General features: G+C 34.8%; 1 protein-coding gene across 3 annotated transcripts in view; it reads left to right on the top strand.

The window, feature by feature from the left end:
• The first annotated feature begins 16,217 nt into the window (after positions 1 to 16,217).
• LOC149234612 (glycerol kinase) overlaps positions 16,218 to 24,798 on the top strand; it is an 80,059-nt gene continuing 71,478 nt past the window's right edge. The window contains exons 1-2 of one of the 3 annotated variants that reach the window (XM_089371883.1): positions 16,218 to 16,481; positions 18,388 to 18,640. In XM_089371883.1, coding sequence (XP_089228009.1) covers positions 16,425 to 16,481; positions 18,388 to 18,640 — 310 coding nt within the window. In that variant the 5' untranslated portion in view covers positions 16,218 to 16,424. Of the gene's footprint in view, positions 16,482 to 17,178; positions 17,332 to 17,483; positions 17,505 to 18,387; positions 18,641 to 24,798 lie in introns of those variants that run through there. The other 2 variants (XM_089371884.1, XM_089371885.1) reach the window with 2 other exon arrangements.

Here is a 24,798-nt window from a genome sequence, read left to right on the forward strand (position 1 = left end):
TAACATGTCAAGCTAAATTTCCAAGTCTTAGGATGAGAGTGCTCAACCTTCTTCTAGATTGTTAAGATATTCCAATTATCGTATTCCTATGTGTTTATATGTTGCAATATGATGTCTTTAAAGTGTCTTCCTAAACTATTGGTATAAATCCTTTTATTTCCACCAAAATTATCTTGAGGGGAGCATCTTTTATAGAGTTGCTACTATGTATCCTACATCCCATTAATTTCATCTCTTGCATATGACTGAAGAGAGGAGTATACATATTTAATTTTACCTTCAAAAACATTATAGTATCAACCACGTCTTGGGAAAAGAGTAATAATATAGCGTTATGATGCCAATAAAAAGCATGAGCCAACAAGTGTCCATTGATGTGTTGATCCACCCACCTAGAATGTGTAATCATGACAAATAACCAAACCATAACCACCATCACCAAGGTATAATCCTAAAAAGAAATAGGCATTGCCTCAAACATATATAGAAGTAACACCATGAATATCAACCACATGCGTGATGAAAATCACACTTGATAACCTTGAGGGCGAAAACCTTAATCAGTGTGATGATTAAACAAATGGGTGCACATAATGAGGCAGACAATTTCTTGATTAGGAAATATATCTACATAGGTGGAGGAGTATTGAGAACTTCGAGGGAATGTAGCCCTTGGAGATTAGAATTATGTGATGTATACCTTGGAGATTAGAATTATGTGATGTATACCTTGGAGGCAACATACTTGACTTGACGAAACTTGGTTTGAGAAACATACTTCATGGAGGTTTGTTGATCGACCTTGACAGATATGTTGAGGAGGAGCATTGATGCTTTATGATCACATTGTCGTGCATGTTGAGGAGCATTAGGCATAGAGGACATGTGGCACATAATTAGAGGAGTAGTTTATGTGAGGAAACTTTAATAGTGGCCTATCATGGAAGAAGAAGCATTGGACTAACATTCTATTAGAGGGAAAAACATCTTAGAGGAGGGGCATTGAACCTATGAAGCATCATGCATGGGGGGTGTTTATTCTTGGGGTTTGGATAAACCCTTAATAATGTGAAACTTGTGTAGCTTGTATCGTAGAGAACTTCACATTGGGTTTCTTATTGGTTACTTATATGGGATAACATCATTATTTTATGTTATCCTTGTTACCCCCTCACTTATAGGGTTAACTAGAGAAGAATTTGCTCCAATGGTCAACATTTGCAAATAGAGGTCCTAGTGATGGTTTTCAACATTCTCCATATATTTTAGCACATAGATGTCTCTTACATCATGCTCATCTCACTCATTTGATTGATGATGGTGCCTTGATGAACATGAGGTACATTAGTCATTGATTTTGTTCCAAATGTTTACATTTAATGTATTTGACATGTAAATAGGGATCATGGGTTTAATCAGATAATGAATGATGATGCTTTGAAGTCATGTTTTTAATCATGTTTCACCTTGGTGATCATCATCAATCTTTTAGTCAGTTGTTGCCAATATTTGGGAGAAGGGCACTATTATCAAATCTTGATAAGGGTAATGCACCCATGTCCTTTCCATACTTTTACACACTCCATGTTTGCCCTCTCCATTATCTTTTATTTTGGGTTGATTGTTACATGTACCCCAAAAAGGTATGTAAATCATAATCCCATGAGAAGAAGGGGCATGGATGTTCAATGTTGATGCAACTATATATATTTTAGAAAAAAAATAGAAAGAGCATTAATATAAGTTTCAAAATACAAAATAAAAATGAAAGGGATATTAATGGTAATTCAAAAGCCAAAGTTTGAGCTCAACCTATTGTGGAAAAAATTGTTGTCATTTGTCAAAGGGCTTATGCCATTGATTTTAGATATAAGTATCCAAGAATATTAAAAATGGGGTTCTCGTGTAAAAGGAGAAGTCAAAAAGTGAAATGGTGGTTTCAAACCCATGGTTTAGGAAGCCCATGGTATTTTCCCATTGTATTTTCTAATGGTAATTGAAAAGTGAAATAAAAATGAGGATAAACTATTTAAATAATGAATTGATGACTTTTTGAATTAAAATATATTTTTGTAAAGGGTTATGATAATGTATAGAAGGAGAAAGCGTTGGAAGGAAAGTGTGTGTGAGAAAAAATGTAATTTATGGAGTGAACCAGCCATCTTAGCATTTCCACTATAAAAATAAAAAAAATGGGCTGTTGAAAATGGTGAAATTTTGAGCATATTGAGGAGAGATCAAAGAGAACGTCTAGTTAAATTTCAGATCTTTGTTAGCTATCATTCCTAAGATAAACTCTATGGAAGTTAGGGTTTGTGATTGGTCCTGAAAGCTGCTTCAAATGAGCCATCTCGATATTTTCACTATAATTTATTTTTTGGGACATTTCAAATAGTGAAATTTTAAGGAGAAAAAAGTGATATATCTAGGTACATGTGATGAAAATTCCATGTATTGGTTTGTTATACTTTATGAGATACACCTTATGGAAGTTAGGGTTCTTGAATGCTCTTGAAATCAGTTTCAAATATGTCAATTTGGCGTTTTCGCTATAACTTATTTTCTGGGATGTTTCAGACTGTGAATTTTTCAAAGGTTTGCAGAGACATATACCAATACCTCAAGTAAAAAATTTAGACCTTGGTTCATTAATATTTGGAGATATTCCCTATGGAGGTTATGATTTTTAAATGGTCCTGAAATTAGTTTCAAACATGTCAGCTTGGAAATTTTTCTATAAGTTCTTTTATGGGACTTTTCAGACAATGAAATTTTTAGAGATCCAAGGAGACATACAAGAGTGCCTTAGGTATGTTTGACAGTTAAATTTGCAGAATTAGATACACAAAATGCTATACAAGTTTGTTCTTTCACACATTCAATTTTTTTTTAGACCTATAGAAGGTAGAAGTGGTGAGTAGACCTAGTGAAGGTAGAAGAAGCAAGTAGACCCAGTGCAAGCAGAAGTAGCAAGCAAACCTAGTGAAGGTAGAAGTGGAAAGCATACTGGTGAAGAAAATGTGAATCTTATTGTCTTTTAAAGAAGTTATATGCACTAAAAAAGAGTTATAGTTGAGGGTTATTTCTCAAACAAAGGGATTGGTGTCTCTTACTAATTTTGTTAGGTCCCTATAATACTAGTGTATTCCCTTATTATTATTGTCATTGTAGCCCCTTATTGTTATTTATGTGCCCATGTTGTCCCCACATTTTTATTATTGTGCCCCATAGAAGCCCACTATTGTTATTTTTGTGCCCTTACATTATTATTGTTATGTCGGCTTTAACAATATTGTGACCCCTTAAACTCCTATATATAGAGAGGAGGTCTTGTCATTTGTATCATTGAATAAATTTTCATTTTTGTAATGTAAAGTAGGTTTCCCCCTTGAAGAGGTTGCATTTTAAGTTGTTTATCTATCTCTTTCTTCTATTTTGTGAGCTGGTTGCATAACAATTGGTATCAGAGCTTTGGATTCTAGGGTTTCGCTACTCCAAACAGATCATCGTGGAATTTTCGCTATAATTTTTTTTATACGAAGTTTCAGAATCTAATAGTAAAACCAATTTGAGCTGAAATCTTGATGAACCTCAGGTCCGAATTTCAGATATTTAATTGCTATATTTTCAGAGATATGATCCAAGGAAGTTAGGGTTTTTGCAGGCTCTCGAATTATATCTTAAACAGGTGACCTGGGAAAAATCTTCATAACTTTTTCTCTGAGCATCAGATTGAAATTTCGTAAAAAGGTACAGAAAGAGGATGGAATCTAGTTTTTTGTATATCATATTCATTTCCAAAGGCCGAAACAGTGACACGTGGCACTTTGTACAAGTTCTCTTTGTGGAACCAGTCTATAATCAGGTCATTGTGAGAGATTTGGAATAACTCTTTCTTGGAGAATCCAATTGTGATCATACTTGCGGGGTTGGAATGAGGACTTATAGGGATACTACATGATGCAATTTCATACCTTGGATATCCAAAATTATAGAGATACAACATATTCAATATTGAGCTCCTACAAAGCCAAAAAACGATGTGTAGTCTTTTTAAAATTTTGCATAAGTTTGGTTTGAAAAATTAGTTTGAAGGAATTTAAAGGACATAGTGAAGCATAATTATCATTAATTTATGCCCCGAAGAAAGAAATGGAAACACCTAGTAAGCAACCTGAAAGTTCTAGCATGACTCATGAAGAAGAGGAAGAAATGCAACATGATATATCAAAATTACGAGACCAAGTGCAACAAATTTCACTCTCACAAAAAGTAACAGAAGCTAAGATGGATGGTTTAGAAGTAAACATTTAAGATTTGAAGAAAGACATGAAAGGTTTGAAAGGAGGTTTGGCAAAGTTTCTACAAGAAATGCTTCATAATGGCAAAAAGGTAGTAGAGGAAACTCGTGATGAGAACAAAAGAAATGTTAGTCATGATTTCATAGACTCTAATGTTGGATCGAAGACCCACCATGCTCCAAAGATAGATATGAGGAAGTTTGATGGAAAAGATCCCGTAACATGGATACTACAGATGGAGCAATATTTCGATCTCCATAATGTGCAAAACACACAAAAGGTACACATTGAAACTTTATATTTGGAACCCAATCAGTTTGTATGGTATCGATGGCTTTGCTCTCGTAAAAAAATTGTCACTTGGGCAATTTTTACGGAAGAAATGATAGCACATTATGAGGATACAAAAAGTAACACCTTTTTTAGCCAATTGATAAATCTCAAACAAAAATTTTCAATAGTGGAGCACATTGAGGAATTCCAAAAATTGAATATAAGGGTAATTGATATTCTAGAGGTGCATAGGGTTGATGTGTTCATAGTAACATTAAAGGATAACATCCAACATGAGTTTCACCTTTGGGAACCTGATTCATTGGAGAAGGCATTTAGGTTGGCAAGAAAAATTGAAAGAAAAATTGTGGCAACAAGGAAGCCTACCAATCACAACTATAAAGATGGAAGTGTTGTTACTCCTAGCCTTCCACAACCTACAAGGTTGACACCACGACAATTGGAAGAAAAAAGAGCAAAAGGGCTTGGTTATAGTTGTGATAGAAAATACACTAAAGATCATAAGTGTGCTGAGAAGAAATCATTTTACATAGATTCTGAAGAGGAAGAAGAAAAGGAACAAGAAACATTTAAAGAAGAGGATACACACCAGGAACAAAGCCTAGAGAAAGAAGAAATGAATTCGACCATATCTTGTAATGCATTGGCTGGAATAACCACTCCTCAAACTATCAAGATAGAAGGACATATCAAGAAGAAAAAGGTAATAGTGTTGATTGATTCAGGCAGTACCCATAATTTTATTCATTGTAAGATAACAAATGAATTGAATTGCTTCCTATATCCAACACTAGAGTGTCAAGTGATGGTTGCAAATGGAAGAACCATAAATTTCTCTAGAAACTACCATAATATCAAGCTAACCATGGGAAAATATGTGTTGAATAGTCCAATTATTTCCATTCCAATGGGTGGTGTTGAATATGTACTAGGAGTCCAATGGCTACAATCTTTGGGTACGATAGCTTTTAATTTTCAAGAACTTTTCTTGAAAAAAAATTCAGAAGGAAAGGAAGTTGAATTAAGGGGTATCACAGGGAAGCATGGAAAGATAATCATCTCTAATGACATGAAAAATATTCTAAAGAAGAACAGTGTGGCGTAATTGCACAATTATGTTCGCTAGAGGTTCCCATGTCGAACACATCTATTTCTCTAGATCTCCAAAAAATCTTGGACAATCATTCCAAAGTATTTAAGACTCCCAAAGGCCTCCCACCTATTCATGATCATGATCATGTTATTCATTTGATTCTAGGAAGTGTTCCTCCAAACATCAGGCCTTACAGATATCCCTATGCCCAAAAGAGTGAAATTGAACGTATGGTTGCAGAAATGCTAGAGGTTGGTATAAGTCAACCTAGTCAAAGTTCTTTCTCTGCTCCAACAGTATTGGTGCATAAGAAGGATGGATCATGGCACATGTGTCTGGATTATAGGGAGCTCAACAAGCTCACTATTAAAGATAAATTCCCTATTCCTATCATTGATGAATTATTGGATGAATTACATGGAGAAATTTACTTCACCAAGTTGGACCTTCGTTCAAGATATCATCAAATCATAATGAAGACTGAAGACATTCCAAAAACAACATTTAGAACTCATGAGGGTCATTATGAATTTTTGGTCATGCCTTTTGGCCTTACCAATGCACCTTCTAATTTTCAAACACTTCCTTAGAATATTTGTGTTAGTGTTTTTTGATGATATACTATTCTACATCAAGTCTTGGAAGGATCATGTTCAACATGTTGATAGAGTGCTCAAACTATTGGAGGAGAAACAATTATATGCAAAAACCTCCAAATGTTTCTTTGGAGTACAAGAGGTGGAATATTTGGGTCATATTATATCTCATGAAGGTGTTAAGGTAGACCCTAGAAAAATTAAAGCCATTAAGGAATGGAAAATCCCCACATCCATAAAGCGTCTCCAAGGATTTCTCGGGTTGACAAGGTATTATCGCAAGTTTTTTAAGAATTTTGGGAGAATAACAGCACCTCTAACAACATTACTAAAGAAAGATGCATTTTCTTGGACTCCAGAAGCAACGAAAACCTTTGAACATATTAAAGTGGCAATCTGCCAAGCATCGGTCTTAGCTACACCAGACTTCACAAAAACCTTTATTGTGGAATGTGATGCCTCAAAAATTGAGTTGGTGTTGTTTTAATGCAAGAATAAAGACCCATTGCTTTCGAAAGTCCTCCAATCAAAGGAAAGTATTTACACAAAGCTATTTATGAGAAGGAAATGTTGGCAATACTACATGCACTTAAGAAATGGCGACCTTACCTAATGGGAAGACACTTCAAGGTAAAAACATATCATGATAGTCTTAAATACTTTTTAGAACAAAGATTATCTTCAGAAGAGCAGCAAAAATAGGTCACAAAGATGTTGGATTATGACTTTGAAATCATCTACAAAAAAGGGAAGCAAAATATTGTTGCAGATGAACTCTCAAGAAAGGATGAGGATGTGGAAGCATTGCTTAGCGCCTTTTCTATTATCCAACTAGATTGGATAAACGAAGCAAGGGATGAATGTAAGAATGATGAAAAAGTGTGGGCACTCATTCAAAAGTTACAACAAGACCCCAATACATCTCATACATTTCGCTGGAAAAATGATTTGTTATGGTACAAGGTCGCCTATACCTTTGTAAGAATTCCCAAGTCAAACAAAATATTCTTATGGAATTGCACACCTCTCCCCTAGGAGGGCACTCAGGATTTTTAAAAACTTACCATAGGGTTATGAAGCAATTTTTTTGGGATGGCCTTAAATCTAATATTCAAAAATTTGTGGCGGAATGTTTGGTTTTCCAACAAAATAAAGTTGAAACAATTTAGACCCCATGTCTATTACAACCTTTATCTATTCCAATTCAACGTTGGGAGGAGGTTTCAATGGATTTTATCATAGGTTTACCCAAGTCCAAAGGAAAGAGTGTCATCATGGTGGTAGTTGATAGACTTACCAAGTATGCACACATTTGGGCATTATCTCATCCATTTAAAGCCAATATAGTTGCTACTGCATTTATGGAAACAATTCAAAAGCTACATGGAAACCCAAAGATTATCGTAAGTGACAAAGATCCCATTTTCATCGGAAATTTTTAGACAAAATTATTTTCTTGTCTAGGTACTCAATTAGCTCATAACTCATCTTTCCATCCTCAATCTGATGAGAAAACTGAGATAGTGAACAAATGTTTGGAAGGATATCTTCATTGCTTTGTATCTGATAAACAAACACAATGGGTCAAATGGTTGCCTCTGGCTGAATGGTGGTATAACACTTCCTTCCATACTGCAACAAAAATGACCCCATTTATGGCACTTTATGGATATCATCCACCATCCATCACATCATATTTAAGAGAAAATTCTAAGGTTCAAGTAGTGGAAGATCACATAGAGCATCAAAATCAAATTCTCCAACTCTTAAAGGATAACCTCACTTTGGCACAGAATAGAATGAAACAATAGGCAAATCAACATCGTAGTGAAAGAAGTTTTGATGTAGGTGACTAGGTATTTCTACAGCTGCAACCATACAAACAAATGTCCCTCAAGCAAGCTAAGAAGGATAATAAATTATCACCAAAGTATTATGGTCCATACAAGGTGTTGCAAAAGATTGGTACTATGGCATATAAATTGGATCTTCCTATAGCTTCCCGAGTGCACCCAATTTTCCATGTTTCGTGCATAAAAAAGTTTATAGGTGACAAGTTCCCAATTCAAACAATATTGCCAGAACTTGACGAGAAAGGAAAAATCATATTGGAACCTGAAGCAGTCATAGAAACAAGAGCTCGACAGTTACGAAATCGATCAATTTGAGAATATCTCGTCAAGTGGAAGAACTTACCTGCTGAAGATTCCACATGGGAGGATGAGAATTTTATACAGAAGCATCCATAACTACTCAAGCATTTAGGACAACACTTTTTTGAACTAGAGGGGCATGTTAGGTCCCTATAATACTAGTGTATTCTCTTATTATTATTGTCATTGTAGCCCCTTATTGTTATTGTTGTGCCCATGTTGTCCCCATATTGTTATTATTGTGCCCCATAGAAGCCCACTATTATTATTGTTGTGCCCTTACATTATTATTGTTATGTCCACTTTGACTATATTGTGACCCCTTAGACTCCTATATATAGAGAGGAGGTCTTGTCATTTGTATCATTGAAGAATTTTTCATTTGTGTAATGTAAAGGAGGTTGCCCCCTCGAAGAGGAAAGGTTTTAAGTCGTTGATCTATTTATTTCTTCTATTTTGTGAGATGGTTGCATAACAAATTTGGTGGTTATCATTGGGGATTGGTTTCTCCAGTGGGCTAGTGCTTATGAATATTTTGCATGGAGAGGATTATATTCTCCAGCAAGTTGGTTCCTATGAATATTTGCAGCATTGGGGATTTGTGTCTACAAATATTTGTAAGAGTGTAGGTGCCAATTAGGGTTTGTACCAGAGTGGGGATTGGTGTCTCTAGTAGATTGATGCCTACAAAGAATTAAGAATTATAAAAAGAAGTTTTCTAGTGTTCTCCTAAAAGGTTTTCCATGTAAATATTGTGTTCCATACCATACAATCGATAGATCTCACATGTGATTGTTTTCTTATGTTTCATGAACGTTTAAATAAGTAAAAATTGTCTTACATTGATTCCCTCCCCCCCTCTCAACATAATTTTGTTATGATCCTTGCAACTTAAAAATGATAGAATGCCAATAATTAGAGTGCTATTTGAGGGGGAAACCTCCTTTTATAATGACTATAATGTATAAGACAATATTTGATGATTCTAAGACTAGGTCTCCTTAACACACACACACACACACACACACACACACATATATATATATATATATATATATATATATATAGGAGACAAGGGGTACAATTATAATAAAATGAGACCATGATTTTTTCTAGCATACATAACAATATAACAATATAAATGTAATCACTCCATATCTAGGGACTAATAAGGGGTTTTAGGGTTAATATGGGCCTTATATAGGGCTTAACATGCCCCTCCACTTCAAACAAGTGTTGTCCTCAACACTTGACTAACTATTAGTGGTTTTGCAAGAGTAAGTCATCTTCCCATGTCATCTGTTTCACTTGTATGTTTTTTTTTATGATGTAATCCACAATTGTTGGATTACTTGGATGCATAATCCTTGTTTCAATGATTTTTTTATACTTCTAGTATGATTTCCCCTTCTTCATTTATTTCTGGTACACTTCCCGACTGCAAATGAATAGCATAATCATGATCTCGATTAGGTGGAAGACCCTTAGGCATTAATCCAAATACCTTGGGATGATTGTTGATAGCTTTATGGAGATCCCTTGACATAAATGATATTGATGTTTGAACATTTAGTGAACATAATTGTGCCATTACACCCCGGTGCCTCTCTTCAAGTAATTTTTTCATTCCATTAGAGCTTGTCACTTTAGAAGGTTTCCCTTGGATACATATAAGTGTAATTTACTTTCCTTTTGAGGTAAATCTTATGAAAAAATCTTGAAAATTAAAGGTAATTGTTCCCAATGATTGTAATTGTTGGGCCCCTAATACAACACCAACACCACCCATTTTCATTGAAATCATGGGATTATCCAACAAATACTACCCCATATTGAGATTAATGCTAAGGCACTTCCCTAAAAAATTTATGGTGCCTCCATTTATAATTATTACTTGAAACTCTAGTGTTGGATATATGAAAAAATTGATAAGTTTTCCTAATTTGTAATTAATGAAGCTATGGGTACTACTCGAATCAATCAATATTGTTACTTTTCCTTTTTGATATATCCTTCTATATTGAAGGTTTATTGAGTATTGATGCCAACCAATGCATGATAAGATATTGTTGGAGTAGTCTCTTCTATCTCTAGATCTTGTGACAGTTCCAAATCTTGATCTCATTCCCCTTCAAGGTCTATGTAGAATATTTTTTTCTAGCTACATGTATGCCCCTTATTGTACTTGCTATCACAGTTGAAACATAGTCCCTTTGCTTTTTTTTATCCATTTGCTAAGGAGTCAAACTTGTCGGTTTAGGAGAGGGAGCATAATCTTCGCTATAGTTATTAGTGATTGATTTTCTAGTGGTCATATTTTTACTTTTAACTTTCCTTGCCATACTAAGAGCATGCTCTAAATATTTAGGGTCAAAGAGATACACCTCATGTTGGATGCTTTCCTTTAAATTTCTCATAAATAGGTCTAACAAATTATCCTCTGAAATATTCTTTACTTTGAGACTCAACCTTTGGAATTGTTGAATGTGCTTTGTAGCTAGATTTTTTTGTCTAAAATTTACCAATTTACTGAATAATGTGGTTCTCTTAATATCGCCATATTTCCCAAGATGCCTGCTCAATATTCTTCAAGTTTCACCATTTAGAACCTCCGAAAGAAATTAAAAATTTAAATTTAAATTTAAAATATATCTATATATATATATAGCGAAAATTCCACAATGACTTGTTTGAAGTAGCAAAACCCTAGGATCATGAGCTATGATACCAAATGTTATGATCTCTGTGCCTTAAAAATGATAAGAAACCAACACTTACAGTCCTCTTCGAGGAGAAAACCTCTTTTTTATGAATATAATCAACAAGACAATATTTGATGATTCTAAGACTAGGTCTCTTTAATGTATATATATAGGAGACTAGGGATACAATTATAATAAAATGGGACTATGAGTGGTTGTAGCCTACATATAAATAGAAATGTAATCACTCCCTATCTAGGGACTACTAATGGATTTTATGGTGAATATGTAGCTTATATATGGCTTAACAAAGTGTGTGCTCGATAATTGGTATTAGAGATGGTTCCTTTGGAAACAATTAGATTACAGGAAGGTAGATCTCATAATCATGCATGGCTAGTCAAGAGGGTTTCTTTACAAAGACAAAACCCATAAAAATTGAAACAAAGATTAATGTATTGGAAAATGCTAAAATATATGGGGAAGTGGATGTTGAAGAAACTCATTTGTGCCTTAAGAAAAATAAAGAAGATTAAAAAAAAAAGATTGAAACAAAAGGAACAGTTGCAGAAATATAAAGAGGAGGGTCATGATGCAAAAACAATGATGTCATAAAGCCTTGAATAAACAAAGAATATTTTTATCAACGTAAAGATTCAACTAGAAGAGGAAAAAAGGATAAAATATGTTGTGAGAGTCCAACTAAAGGAAAAAGAAGAAAATTGCAAGAAGTTGGAAGCTGAAATTGTTTCCTTAAGAAATGAACTAGTCAACTACTGAGTCAAATAGAAGCTTGAAGTTTGAAAAGAGCATTGAAATCTTAGATGATATCATTAGTTGTCAAAGGTCGTCATTCATTAATATTGGTCTGGGCTATGACATGAATTGAAAGACTCTTAAATATGATTGAAATTCTCAGGCTACAAAGTAACCAAAGTAAGAAAATAAAGAAAACATAAAAGATATGTTAATGCTCTCAAAAGCTCCATAAAAAATGAAGGAAATACGAAGAAAGAAAATGAAGTCCTAAATAAACCTGGCTTTTCTCACAAGGATAACAAGGAAAAATTTAGAAGATATTTTCCATCTAGGTGGCCTCGCACAACTTGGTGCCAAAACTCCTTTGATTATTATTTTTCTTGCAATCACTTTAGTCATAAACCAATAAATTGTAGAGCAAATACAAGAAATAATTGTAATGTCCTATTTTTCCTACCACAAATGTTATAGACTTGGATTGGTCACTTGATTGGTATATATATATATATATATATATATATATACATATACATATTACATACATGGTTATATATCCTCTTATGTGTGGTTATGTGATTAATTATGCATATCAGATCTATGTTGATATATGTTTCATTTTGTTTTATATCTAGCTTAAGACATGTGATTATGATATATGAATGAGAGCTACTATGTGGAATAGTTAACCGACCATAATCTTGTTGATGATCTATGGTTTACATTATTATGCACGCTTAACCTTGTATGTAGCGGGATTTGGCAGAGAACTTAGTTACTTGCCAAGAAGGATGCTCAAAGAATGAATGAATGTGGAGGTCATGTATACATTTGGGTTAAATGCAATTGACTTAATTCATTAGAGCTTTTAATTGATGCTTTTAATCTATGAGGTTACGATGTGTTCAAGTTTGGAGAAGCAAGACATTGCCAATAGATCATCATATGTGAACGAACTCACAATTAGTACGTTGAGGCAAAGATTAGGGCATGAAGTACTAACTTATGGAATAAATCAAAACGTGGAGTCTTGATTCTACTAGGAAGTGAAGTCCTAGATACAGGGCAAGGGCATAGAGTCGTAATGAATCAGGAGAAGTGCACAATAGGGGTGTGGAATCCTTGTTCTTTGACTCAGAAACACCACTCAAGGGCATATATCAAGCTACTGAATTAATCTTCATTAAACTTTGAAATTGGATTAAATTCAATTTACCTTCTTTAGAAAGGCATTTAAATAAATAATGTTTAATACAATTTATTAATCACTTAGTTTTATGAAATAAATGATAAGAAAAATCCATAATAATTAATTATATTTGAAAAATACATAATAAGAAAAACCTTAAATGGACACATGGATGAAAAAAATTAAATAATTTAGGAAATTAAGTAGAAGGAAAAACGGAGAGAAAATTTCGGGCTAATGGGGAGTGGTGAATAATATGAAATTTTGTAAATTAAAAAGAAAATAAATATGTTAATTGTGTATGAAGAGTATGTTGGCACTCCATGTGATGTTTATAGATAATAAAGATTTTTACTATGAGTGAGGAAGGAGGGGAAAATGGGAGGTAAAGAAATGTTGTTGAAATGAATCGCTAAGAAAGTTTAACTTAAAAATAAAAATTAAAACAACAACATTCATGGAGATTAACTCTTTCGGGGAATGGGGAGTGGTGAATAATATGAAATTTTGTAAATTAAAAATAAAATAATTATGTTATTTTTGCATGAAGGGTATGTTGTCACTCCATGTGATGTTTATAAATAATAAAGATTTTTACCATGAGCGAGGAAGGAGGGGGGAGAATGGGAGGTAAAGAAATGTTGTTGAAATGAATCCCTAAAAAACCTTAATTTAAAAATAAAAATAAAAACAACAACATCCATGGAGATCAACCTACAACAACATCCATGGAGATACCTTTCGTCTGAGTGGTGTGAGAGGAAGGTAAGAGACCTTCCTTAGTTTGTCTCAAATCCCTAATTATTGTTAAAGTTGAGGATACTAGTTGTGAGCTCAATTACAAAGATTCTCTTGGATATGGTTGGGTGGTGAAGCTCACGCATTTGTTGGACTTGGAAAGCAAAGTTGTTGCAAGGAGTTGAACTAGTGAGATCCAGGGATAATTTTTGCTGTGTTATACTTTGCCTTAATTAATCCATTTTGAATAAAGATGTGTTAAATTCTATGTCCAATTAGAAATTGATTTTTAAAATTTTTCTTGAAGTTAAAAAGCTACCAGAGTAGACTCTTTTCTTGTTTTAAATTGAGGTTCTTTGTTTAAATTGTAATTAAATTTAACAAGTTATGGCCAAATTAAATGATCAATCTAAATTTATTAGATTGGTACATCTTTATTTATGAAAGAATTTATTATTTTGTCTCTTGCTTTAATTATTATCTGTTCTTGACATTTTACTATTTGTTACAAAATTAATATTTTGTTCATTTTAGTTGTTTCCAAATATAGTTATTTTTGAATTATTATTCTATTAATTAGTAAAATTATATTTATTATGTAGTTTCCCTTAAAAGCAAGGTTAATAATAGTTATTTTTTAATTATTATCTGTTCTTGACAATATTTTACTGTGTATTGCAAAATTGATATTTTGTACATTTTAGTTGTTTCCAAATATAGTTATTTTTGAATTATTATTCTATTAATTAGTTTAACTATATTTATTATGCAGTTTCCCTTAAAAGCAAGATTAATAATATTTTTATTTTTTAAATGGATGGGATTTGGACGTGTTAAATTTGTCATGGTTAAATAGTTTTTTTTGTTTTTGTTTTTTTTTAAATGATTAATAATGTTTTCATTTTTAATTGTTGTATTATGAACCTTCTCAATGCCATAGAATAAAGTTAAATAAAATTTATTGTTTTCCAACCGTGTAGAAACTAGGCAACAAGGTTGTGCAAGGTACCTATTTAGTAGGAGTCTCATCATTGTTTATAGATTTCGAATATGTATTTGAATTTTGACTCTGTTATGGGATAGACGATACCAGGCTAATTACCGGAGGCAACAAATACGGGAAATGGGCCTAGTTAAATTTATCAGGCCATTTGTAAAAATACAGGTAGTCATAAGCAGGTTGTTTTTAAGAGATGAAAAATTGGGAAGTATTTGTTTGAAATGGGCAAAATTGGGAAGTTTTCGTTTGAAATGGGCTTTTCTTAAAAGGTTAATACATGCGCTCAATTATTCTGAAAAGGTTGTATTGTTATTAAAGTATTTTCTTCCGACCCAAAATCTCATGCCTGAGACGTATGTTTTTGCAAATATGTGGATATTATTTGAATAGTTTGGTAGATAAAGTTTAGAAATAAAGAAGAAAGAAAGAAATTATTTTAACGTCCATTTTAAATTATTTTATGAATGTAAACAATCACTTCATATTATTTAAATTTAATGTGAAATTAGTATTGATTTGGAATAGTTTGGTAGATAAAGTTTATAAATATAAATAATATTTTTTATTTTTAAATTTAAATGGATTAAAAACTTTTAAATATTTTGAAAACTAAATTATATAAATTAATATGAATTATCAATAAGCTTTGGAAAAAAAATATGAATAATTATTTTAAATTATTTAAATGTAAATGTAATTTAATCATTGATTTCTTAAAGTCATCAACCAAAAGCATACATAAAGGCCAATATTCCTTGGAGAGCCAAAATTCTTATTGCTTAGTTAAGGACTAATTCTCATCAACTTCGTTGTGAAACAGGGTGCTGGAAAATGCCAAAAGAAGTGTGGGAGGAAAGAGTATGCATTTTTTGTTCTTCCGGAAAAGTGAAAACATAAAAACATTTCATTTTATAATGTGAGGCTTTCAAAGACAACATGGAAAATTATGCAGATACACTGACAACTAGCTCTTGGGATAATCTATTTAGCGAGGGGTTTGTCCAAAAGCTGAGAGCATTTATTTTGAAGCTTCACAGAAAGAGAGCCGAATACATCAAGCAGATGAAGAAACAATTTGTCCCATAAACTATCTTTAACCTCGTAAACTTTAAAATAATTTTTTTTTTTCTTATATATATATATTTTTAATTAAAAAAACTATAAACATAAAACTTATCAAAATCACTAATTGAAAATATCAAAGGAAATAATATTGATTAAATTATTCATTTGGGATCATGGTAACATTCCATAACAAAAGTCAATCTCCATAGGGAGCATACCGGTGACATTTGAAAGAAAATCGTGATAAAATATGTAGAATTCTTGATCGATGAAATCGTGGCTTGCCTCCCAGCGGCTTTATTAAATTATACGATGGCATATGCCTTTTCCTTTGTCTTCATGTTGAGAACAGAATGCGACATGATCCTCCACCAGTTCACCTCCAACCATCAGCTTAATCTAGATTGCAATTGCTTGCGAAAATTCCACCCATACAAAGCATTTGGAAGGGAAGATTGTCCCATTGACGTCCTTAGAGGATTGAGCTTATTGACCTAAACATTGCAACTGTATTTTGCTTATTCTGAGTGAGCATCCATGGAGATGGCGGTGGCTCTCAGCGACCGATGCCTTGCACAAAGTCTACCACAAAAGGTACGCATTTAAATTTTTTTAAAAATTTCTCTAGCATATGGGAAGAAGAATGTAGTGGGCTTATTTTAGAGGTTTGAAGCTCTTGGACTGAATTTATCAGTGTAATTATGTTTTCTGTAAAACTGCATCCAATTGTCTCAGAGTTTCTGTTTTCTTGTTCTTTGAATATGAATGATTATATCCAGTTCAGCTGGAAGGGAAAACCATACAGTTCTGAACGACTCTTACACATGAAGCTTGTAGTATTATTCTAATTATTTGCATATTTACCATTGAAAGAAGAAAATTCGGTGTATTGCTACGTGTTGTGGGGCCGTTGTCGTTAATTTGGCCAATAAATAAAGAGAGTACTTGTATTATTTTCCTTCAGAAGAGGATGTACTTGTTGAGTTAGGGTCATTTACTTACGGTTTTGTCAGCATAAGTTACTATGACAGGATAATGGCCACAGATAAAATAAAAAGAAATATTTTAAATTACCTTGGCAGCTTCTTTAAGAGAACTGAAACGTGGGCCATTTTTGTTAAACTTGACATTGATCTTAACAGACGGTATTAACAGCTCACTATGAAAAATGGAGATTTTCTAAAAAGAAGCCCATCTTCATTGATTAAGCTGCACGGACGTGAAGTGGCCCTTGTTTTTAAAATTCATTTGGTTTCAAATTCTATGATAATTATTTAGAAGTCTTATACTAGCGCAGATTCATTTAAATCCAGGTTTGATGAGGTTGCGAAGCTGGAGGTTACATATTTCAAGTTCCAATATTTGATACGTTTGCCGTTGTATGAACTAGAGATGTGTTTGCAAACTTGAGGTGCATATGAGACCTGGGTTTAGATGTGTTTGTGTAAGTATCCATATTCAATGCACCCAATGCTCCATGTAGATCCAATGGCCATGTCACAAAAAAGCACATACGTGAAGATTTGATGGATCGCCTCCACCCCCAACAAGACTGTAGAATGCATCTCAAGTCTCACTGCAGTGATAAATTTTTTGAAATGAATATTGTTTACAATGGTATTTCTTGGTTTTTTTCTTCCTTTTTAATCTATTTATTTTTGAACAGATCTTAGTTTTCATTAATGGCAGAAGAAAATATATCATTCGATTTTATTTTTCCAGCCAAAGCTATGGTTGTTTTCTTCGTTTCAGAAAAAAATGTTATTTTTGACAATTACGCTTCGAAAGGACGCTGGTAAGCGGGTGCAGGTACAAAATGCATGCTGTATATGCCCGAAACGTGCCCTGTGGATTTCATGATTTGGGTACGCATTTAGGGCCGAGACCTATGCGTTTTGGTGGCTGATTTGACTTTTGAGCCCACACAAAGAATGTGGGACCTGTAGGAAGACTGAAAAACCCTAAACTATGTGAGGAAAATAATTTTTCCTCTAATTCGTTTTTAAGCCTATTTAATTAATTTGGAAATTCCTTTGAAAAAAAAGTAAGAGAACTTTGTAGAAACCTAACAACCGCTTTCTTTTCCTATAATAAATCTCTTCCTTTCACTGATTCCACACACTTTCTTCACAATGAGGACTTCATAGAGAAGAAGGAAGCATTTGTGTTTTGGAGCATTGGGGGCAAGCTTTCGTGCATTTCTAGCAAGAGGATAGTTGTGGGTAGCAACAACAAGGTTTTGCATAATGTAATCATTTCTGTATCAGAAAATAGATAATGTGTTATTAAAAAAAAATCTCTTACCATGGTTCATGTTTCTATGGCATTCCCCTTTCTAAGACCTGCACCTGTTTCCAATTTTTATGAAACAAAGATTAGAAATATATTTGCTTTTTAAAAATTGACCACTGCTTATTAGAAGATTTAAAAGCTAGAAAGTTTATTGTGGCTAAGGTGGCTAGAATCTAGATTGATTATTTTGGTATGTTGTTGATTTTAGTCAGGAGGTAGGGAGGCACTATCTTTTGGAAGTAAACATGCAAAGTATTTCCTGGTGAGAAGCCGTCAATGGAGCAATTTGTATCCATTATTTTGTATTCGTGCTCAGCCTATTGCTATTCAGTTTGACTGCCAGTTTCCTCAGCAAAGGAGGTCGCATCCTATTTGTCGAAACCAAACATCTGCTTCAGCCTTGAAGAGTCTAACGCTAGATGGTTCTGTGCAGGAATCTACCAATGAGCAGACATTTGCAGGTAGAAAGAAATTATTGATGGAGAACTATTTTATTTAAAACTTTTAACTATTTGTCTGCTTATGGAAAGTAACCAATGTCTGTACCGCTTTTTGCTGGACTTAGAAATATGAATGTCTATTCTTTGGATGCTAAAAGTAATTTATTTCCACAAGAATCTGTTCAAGTATCTAGTCTTGGATATCTTCTCCATCTTTCATGAACACCTTGAAAACTGAGTATCTAGAAGACTGATACTTGTGAGTAGAAGAGCAAGTGTGAAATTTTATTTTTAAATTTGTTTAAATAAAGTTTATAACAGGAGCAAACAAGTGTTACAATTCCACGCACCCCGGGTCTGGTCTTTGCTTTAGCTAGAAAACATAAACACACTGAAAATGCTTAACTTCAAAACTTTTGCACAACGGAATATACGAGCAATCAGATCAATGTACAATACACAATAATTAATGCCCAAATTTGTTTTCTTATCAATCCATTAATAAGAGAATCCACAGGGCTCCTGTACCAAGGATAGTGACCCTTTACAATTCCTGTACAATACCAAATATCAGGTCAAAGACCAAATCACCTAGGGCTGAGGCTTTGTCCCCTAAGATCTCTATGCCCAAATAACAACACTGGCAGTCCTTTGACCACAGAAACACAAACAATAAAACGTTAAAAATTTAGCTGCTTACCTGGTAGCCTTTGCAGACCTTTGAACTGCTCCCTAGTGACTTGGCAGCCCTCCTGGCATGCCCTGCTCACACAACAGTCCTTGCTGTAGCTTCCTTTCCACCTTGGCAGCCCTTTTCTCTTTGCTGTAGCCCTCAACCTTCTGTTCTTGCCTTCAGCTGGCCTCTTGTAGCCCTGTTCAGGCCCTTGGCATACTCCCTTGGCCTACAGCCCTCCTGCTCAGAGCTCCATAGTCCTGCGGCCCCTCCTCTTCTGCTTCCGGGCTACTTCAACAGGTCCATGGCCTCCTTTTTAGCTGTGGTCTGGTCCTTCAGACCATAAACCTGCCAGCCAGCCATACCTAGGGCACGAATGCGCTTTCTCTGCCTGCAGTTTCTTCTTAAATCACCAGCAGGCCCTAAATGCAGCACTTCTTTGCTGCGGCTTACTTAACCAGACCTCCTTTAGGCTGCGGTCAACTCTATTGAACCTCAGCTCCTTGTCGGCCTCCTATCTCAGACTACTAGCCCTTCCTTAGGGCACGACTTCCTTCAGCTTGCGGCTAGGTCACTTCTAACCTCTTCCACTTCAAAAGAAGAATACTTCTTTTATCTCCTTGTCATCAAGCCTCTCCATTGGCTCTTTATTTATACTTGTTCTTAGGTCCCTTTGGAAGCCCCCTTGTCATTCAAGAAACCTCCAACATCAACCTTAACATTAAATTAGAATAATAAATGTTTTCCTTGGGCACAAAACCCCATCACTTTGGGTACAAAGCCCACAACTTGGGTGCAAATCCCACACACTCAAACTTTGTGGGTGTTTCTCTCTCACAAGCCTAGCACCAAGGACATGTGAGAGTACCTCTCGATGCTACTCAATTTCAACACTCCCTCTTAGTGAGGGAGGTACTTCCATTCCTTGGAAGTCTCTTTGTTTCCCACATTAGAACACAATCATCTTCCACAACTGCTCTCCAAAATTCATCATAAGCTTCATCTTTCGTCACAAAAGCAAAACCTGTTGTAAGAACAAAACCCTGTTTGGAAGTATCCTTGCTACTAGAAGCCTACCGCGTCTTCTTTTCTTGATAAGCCCTTAAGCCAGTCCATGGCTTGTTCTTGTCAGATAGGGAAGTCTACTTTCTTCTCTTTGATGATCCACTCTTCTGGGGTTGTTAACTCTCCCTCTGAATTGGCGAACTCCCTTTGGAAATTGACCCCCTCTATTTCTCTAAAACCTTCTTCTTTCCTTGGTCAATAGGTTTTCCTTTAGCCTATATAGTTTTGAAAATATGTAGTTGCGGTCGGTATTTTTGTCAACAAATTCAAAGGAAAATTTATTATTATGCTGTTCAAGTCGGCTCCACCTCATGAAGGGGTTCGACCCTTGGTCAAAACCCACTTGTTTGCACATGTATATATTGACAAGTGATCCTCCTCATTTGGCATCCATTACAACAGCATTTTAGACCTGTTCTAAGTGTCTTCCATTCACACGTGCGAAGGAGGAGAGAGAGAAGTTGACCAACGAAGTTTGACCAACATTGACCTTGATCTTGTGGAGTTGTTGTTGACCAAATCTTTGACTAGATAGAAGGCCAAATATTCTAGGAATATTTGACTAGACGTTGACCAAATTTCTCGATAGATTTTCTGAGTTGACCGAGCCTGATTTGACCAGCGTTGATTGCAACTCAACTGTATCAGTTTGACCAAAAATTTCAGAGGAGTTGCAAGGCCTAAATTTTGGCCCCTTTGACTGTAGTTGACTAGGATCAGAAGAAGGCTGAAATTGGGCCTGTTGACCAAGTTTGACTTTCTCTCTCCTTTGACTAGATTTGACTTCGAAAGTGGTATGGTTATTTTGACTATGTTTGACTAGGAATTCAAATGTATGAATTAATTGAATTGGACAATTTCTCCTAAGAAAAAGGTTGAGTTTTTCCAGGGTAAATTTTGCGTCTCTTTTGCATCTTTATTTTTTACTGTGATCTTTACTGCCTTATTGTATCTATGGTTGAATTTTTTTAAGTGTAATTGCTTAACGATCTGAATGTGCTAAGAAGATAAATTGTATCATTGGAAGTAATAATTTGGCAAAAAATTGTGCTTATCTAAGTTGCACCTAAATATCAACATATAGGCCATTCTCTCTAACTCCAAGAACCACCCCTGTGCTAGAGCTAGATTCTCTGGGCTTGAGCATCAATTTTCCATTCTTGAATAGAACATCAAATCCCTTTGCCTCAGTTGATGAGACTAAAAGCATGCTGCATTTGAGCTTTGGTACCCAAAGTACATCTTGGACTTGCAACAATCCACCCAGAAGTGATTTTATTAAAATAATTAATATTTTTAATGGGGTTCCTATGTCTAAATTTTGGAAAATTAAAATACTAATGGGTATTAATCTAATAAGGTGTGAAACTTCTAGAAAAAGACACGGATCAAGCCAAAACGATATGAGGCTTTGATTATGATTTAATCTAGGCCGTTGGTTGTCCAACAGGAAGGTATAAGAAGGGGCTTTAGGGTAATTTGGAAAACACACAGAGAGATCAAGGAAATTGATTTTATGAAGTGAGAAGTTCTCAAGAGCAAAAATCGATTGAGAAGATTTCTTGCAACAGAGGGGCAGTGAGAATTCGGAAGAAGGAATTTCCGGAGAGTACGAGGCAGAGGGAGAACAGAAAGACGTCCAGAGGAAGGTTGACGCTAGCCAACGCAGTGTTGACGCAGAGGCAACAGAGTCCTTGAGGGGAAGTCGAGTTTCCTTCTAAGGGAAGTTGAAATTCAGTTGTCAGAAGTGGGGTTGTGAGTCCGGGAGGCAGAAGGTCGATTTCTCAGCCAGCAGAGGATCCAGAGGAGAGGCAGCATAATACCCAGGAGGGGTGACGCAAAAACTGCCCAGAGTGACACAATTCTACGCAAAGGACATGCAAAGCCTCCTGAGCAGCAGGATCAGTCACTGATTCTCCAGTGATAGGGTGAGATCATTTTACCAGTCTTTTGTTTAGTATTCTTTCTGTATCGGATTGCTAGTTGAGCATCCTAGAATTGTACTTAGAATTTCTCCTGCATAATAATAAAACCTTCAGAGTTGCTGCACCGGTTTTCACACATTGGGTTTTTCTGGGGACTATTGTCCAAAAATCACTGTGCCCTATGTGTTTCTATTTCTTTTCTCAGTTTCTATGTTTCAGAATCATATTTAATTTCGTGTAGACTGCTTAAGTAATTTACTTCAATGTTTCAAGAAGAAATCTGAAATAAGCTTGTAATGTAATTTACAATCTAGGTGAAGTAGATTCAGTTGGTTGCAGTAGGATTCCTGAGGTTGTTAGATCTAGGAATTTTCACATAATCATGAAAGTGATCTTCACTGTCATCGAAACATACATTTTGGGTTATCTTCTTGTATTGCTACCTTTCAATCCCAAGATGATGTAGGCATCTTGACCACATAATCCTACAATGATTACCAAAGCCATCCACTCGATCCATGTATTCATTGAATTGAGTTCAAAGCCAACATTTGTAGATATACTTTCCTCAATTGCCATTGTGCATTTCTGCATTATCTTTCTAGGTAGCAAAACCATATACCAACCGGATAACCAATATCAAATCATCAGTAAATTACCTTATTATTATGCCCTTTTGTTAAGATATCTGATTTTTCTTACTTGATCAACATCCTTACAAAAATCCTTTTCCATGTTTTTCACTTTTTCAATCAAAGTGCTCATGGAAAAAATTAAACAACAAGCTGCAATGTCTTCTTTCTTGGAGTTGTCATTGTCAACTCTCTCTCTTTCTTTAGAAGACCATATTTGATGTTGATCAATATCATCAGATGAATTCTCCTTCTAGTCTCTCCACATGCTTTTGCAATATGTCCTACCAAGGAGCCAAGTCATATTTCAAGCGATCATCGATATTAGAGTTACTAGATCATAATAGCCTTTTAGTTAAGGCATCATGTCAAATTTTGTTACTAGCTCCCTCTAAAATCAACATTCCTTTGCATGTTCTGTCTCCATATTGCAACAAGATTCTGCTTCATCTTTCAAACATCAATGTGTTCCAGATTGAACTCATCAGTTGGAAGCTTCAACATTATGTTCACTAGGGTCCTTACAATTCCCTCTTTCTTTCATGCTCATCATTATCAAGGAGTCATCATCAAGCATGAGTCTTGCTTTGCTTTGTTCTTCCATCTTTCTCTTGCTTCCTTTATTATGTACCTGCAATTTTCACCGACAAGTACACCTAAGCACAATAAACAAAGACAAGAGCATGATGTCAATTTTGTCAATCTAGGGTTTCCATGGTTTCTCAGAAGTTGTTCTTCTAGGGTTCTAGTTACACACCCTATATTTCTTGATTTAACCCTTATTAGGGTTTTAGCGAAAACATCAGTCTTAGGGTTTCAAGTCCTAGGTTTTATCCAATTCCACCCTTGCTAGGGTTTTACCATATACCCTAGATAATCCTTTCAAAATTTTTAAAACTACAAACCCTAGATGTTATATCCCAAGAGCTAGGGTTTCTTTAGAGGGAACAACCTATTAGAGTTAGGGTTTTCACTCAGGGTATTTCAATCAACTAGGGTTTAGTAACCCTAAGTATAAATAGTCTTCAAGACTACACATATGTACAAACCCTAGCAACTTTATAGTTATCAAAACCTACCATAAAGGTATTGTAAAACCCTAACTGCAAGACCCTAACCATACTATATACATACCTCACATGCAAAAGGAAAACTACATACCTTTGTCTTCCATTATTACGAGGATTTGCTTTAAAAAAGCTTTCGAACTAGTATGCCTTCTTAAAAAACATATTCTGCCATTTAATTATATCTCCTCTTTGCGAGATCTCCGTTTAGCAGCTAGATTATGTGTTGACTTCAACCATTACTGCTTTTTGCAGAGATGATCTTCATCAAACTCAAAGTCTTGGTCTTCCTTTTGGTCAACTCCATAGCTAGAGTAAGTTCTTCATTTATAGTTCCTCATACTTGTGCTTATCACAAGATACAAATCCAAAACTAACTTCAAACTTTTCTTTCTTGGATCAGGGCATCATGTTACTAGGATATGATCCAAACAACTATTTATTGACCATTATCGCAATACATACAACCAAGGTAGCAATGATCTCTGCAATCATTCATAGTTCCACTCTTCTCATTGTTGCGTTCTTACTGCTATTATTTGTTATAATAATTTTTGTCATACGCTGTTTGCCTTAGAAGAGCGAGACCATTCAATGTAGGAGTTCATCCATAGATCGAAAGTCATACTACAGGTGCCAGATTCAAAGTGCGAGAGCCATGCGAGTCCATAACTCATAGTGTATATGGTACAATCGTAAGAGTTGAGCCTCTGTTACTGTCATGTGAGCACATTCTGGAACGAATCTATGTAAATCCATATGAGTTAACAAGCCACACAAGCCTCAGACCATACATCAAATTCACGTCTTACTGTAA

Source organism: Pinus tabuliformis, chromosome 8 (assembly GCF_031772625.1).
Source record: "Pinus tabuliformis cultivar Carrire ecotype Pingquan chromosome 8, CPIR1, whole genome shotgun sequence".
Lineage (NCBI taxonomy): Eukaryota > Viridiplantae > Streptophyta > Pinopsida > Pinales > Pinaceae > Pinus > Pinus tabuliformis.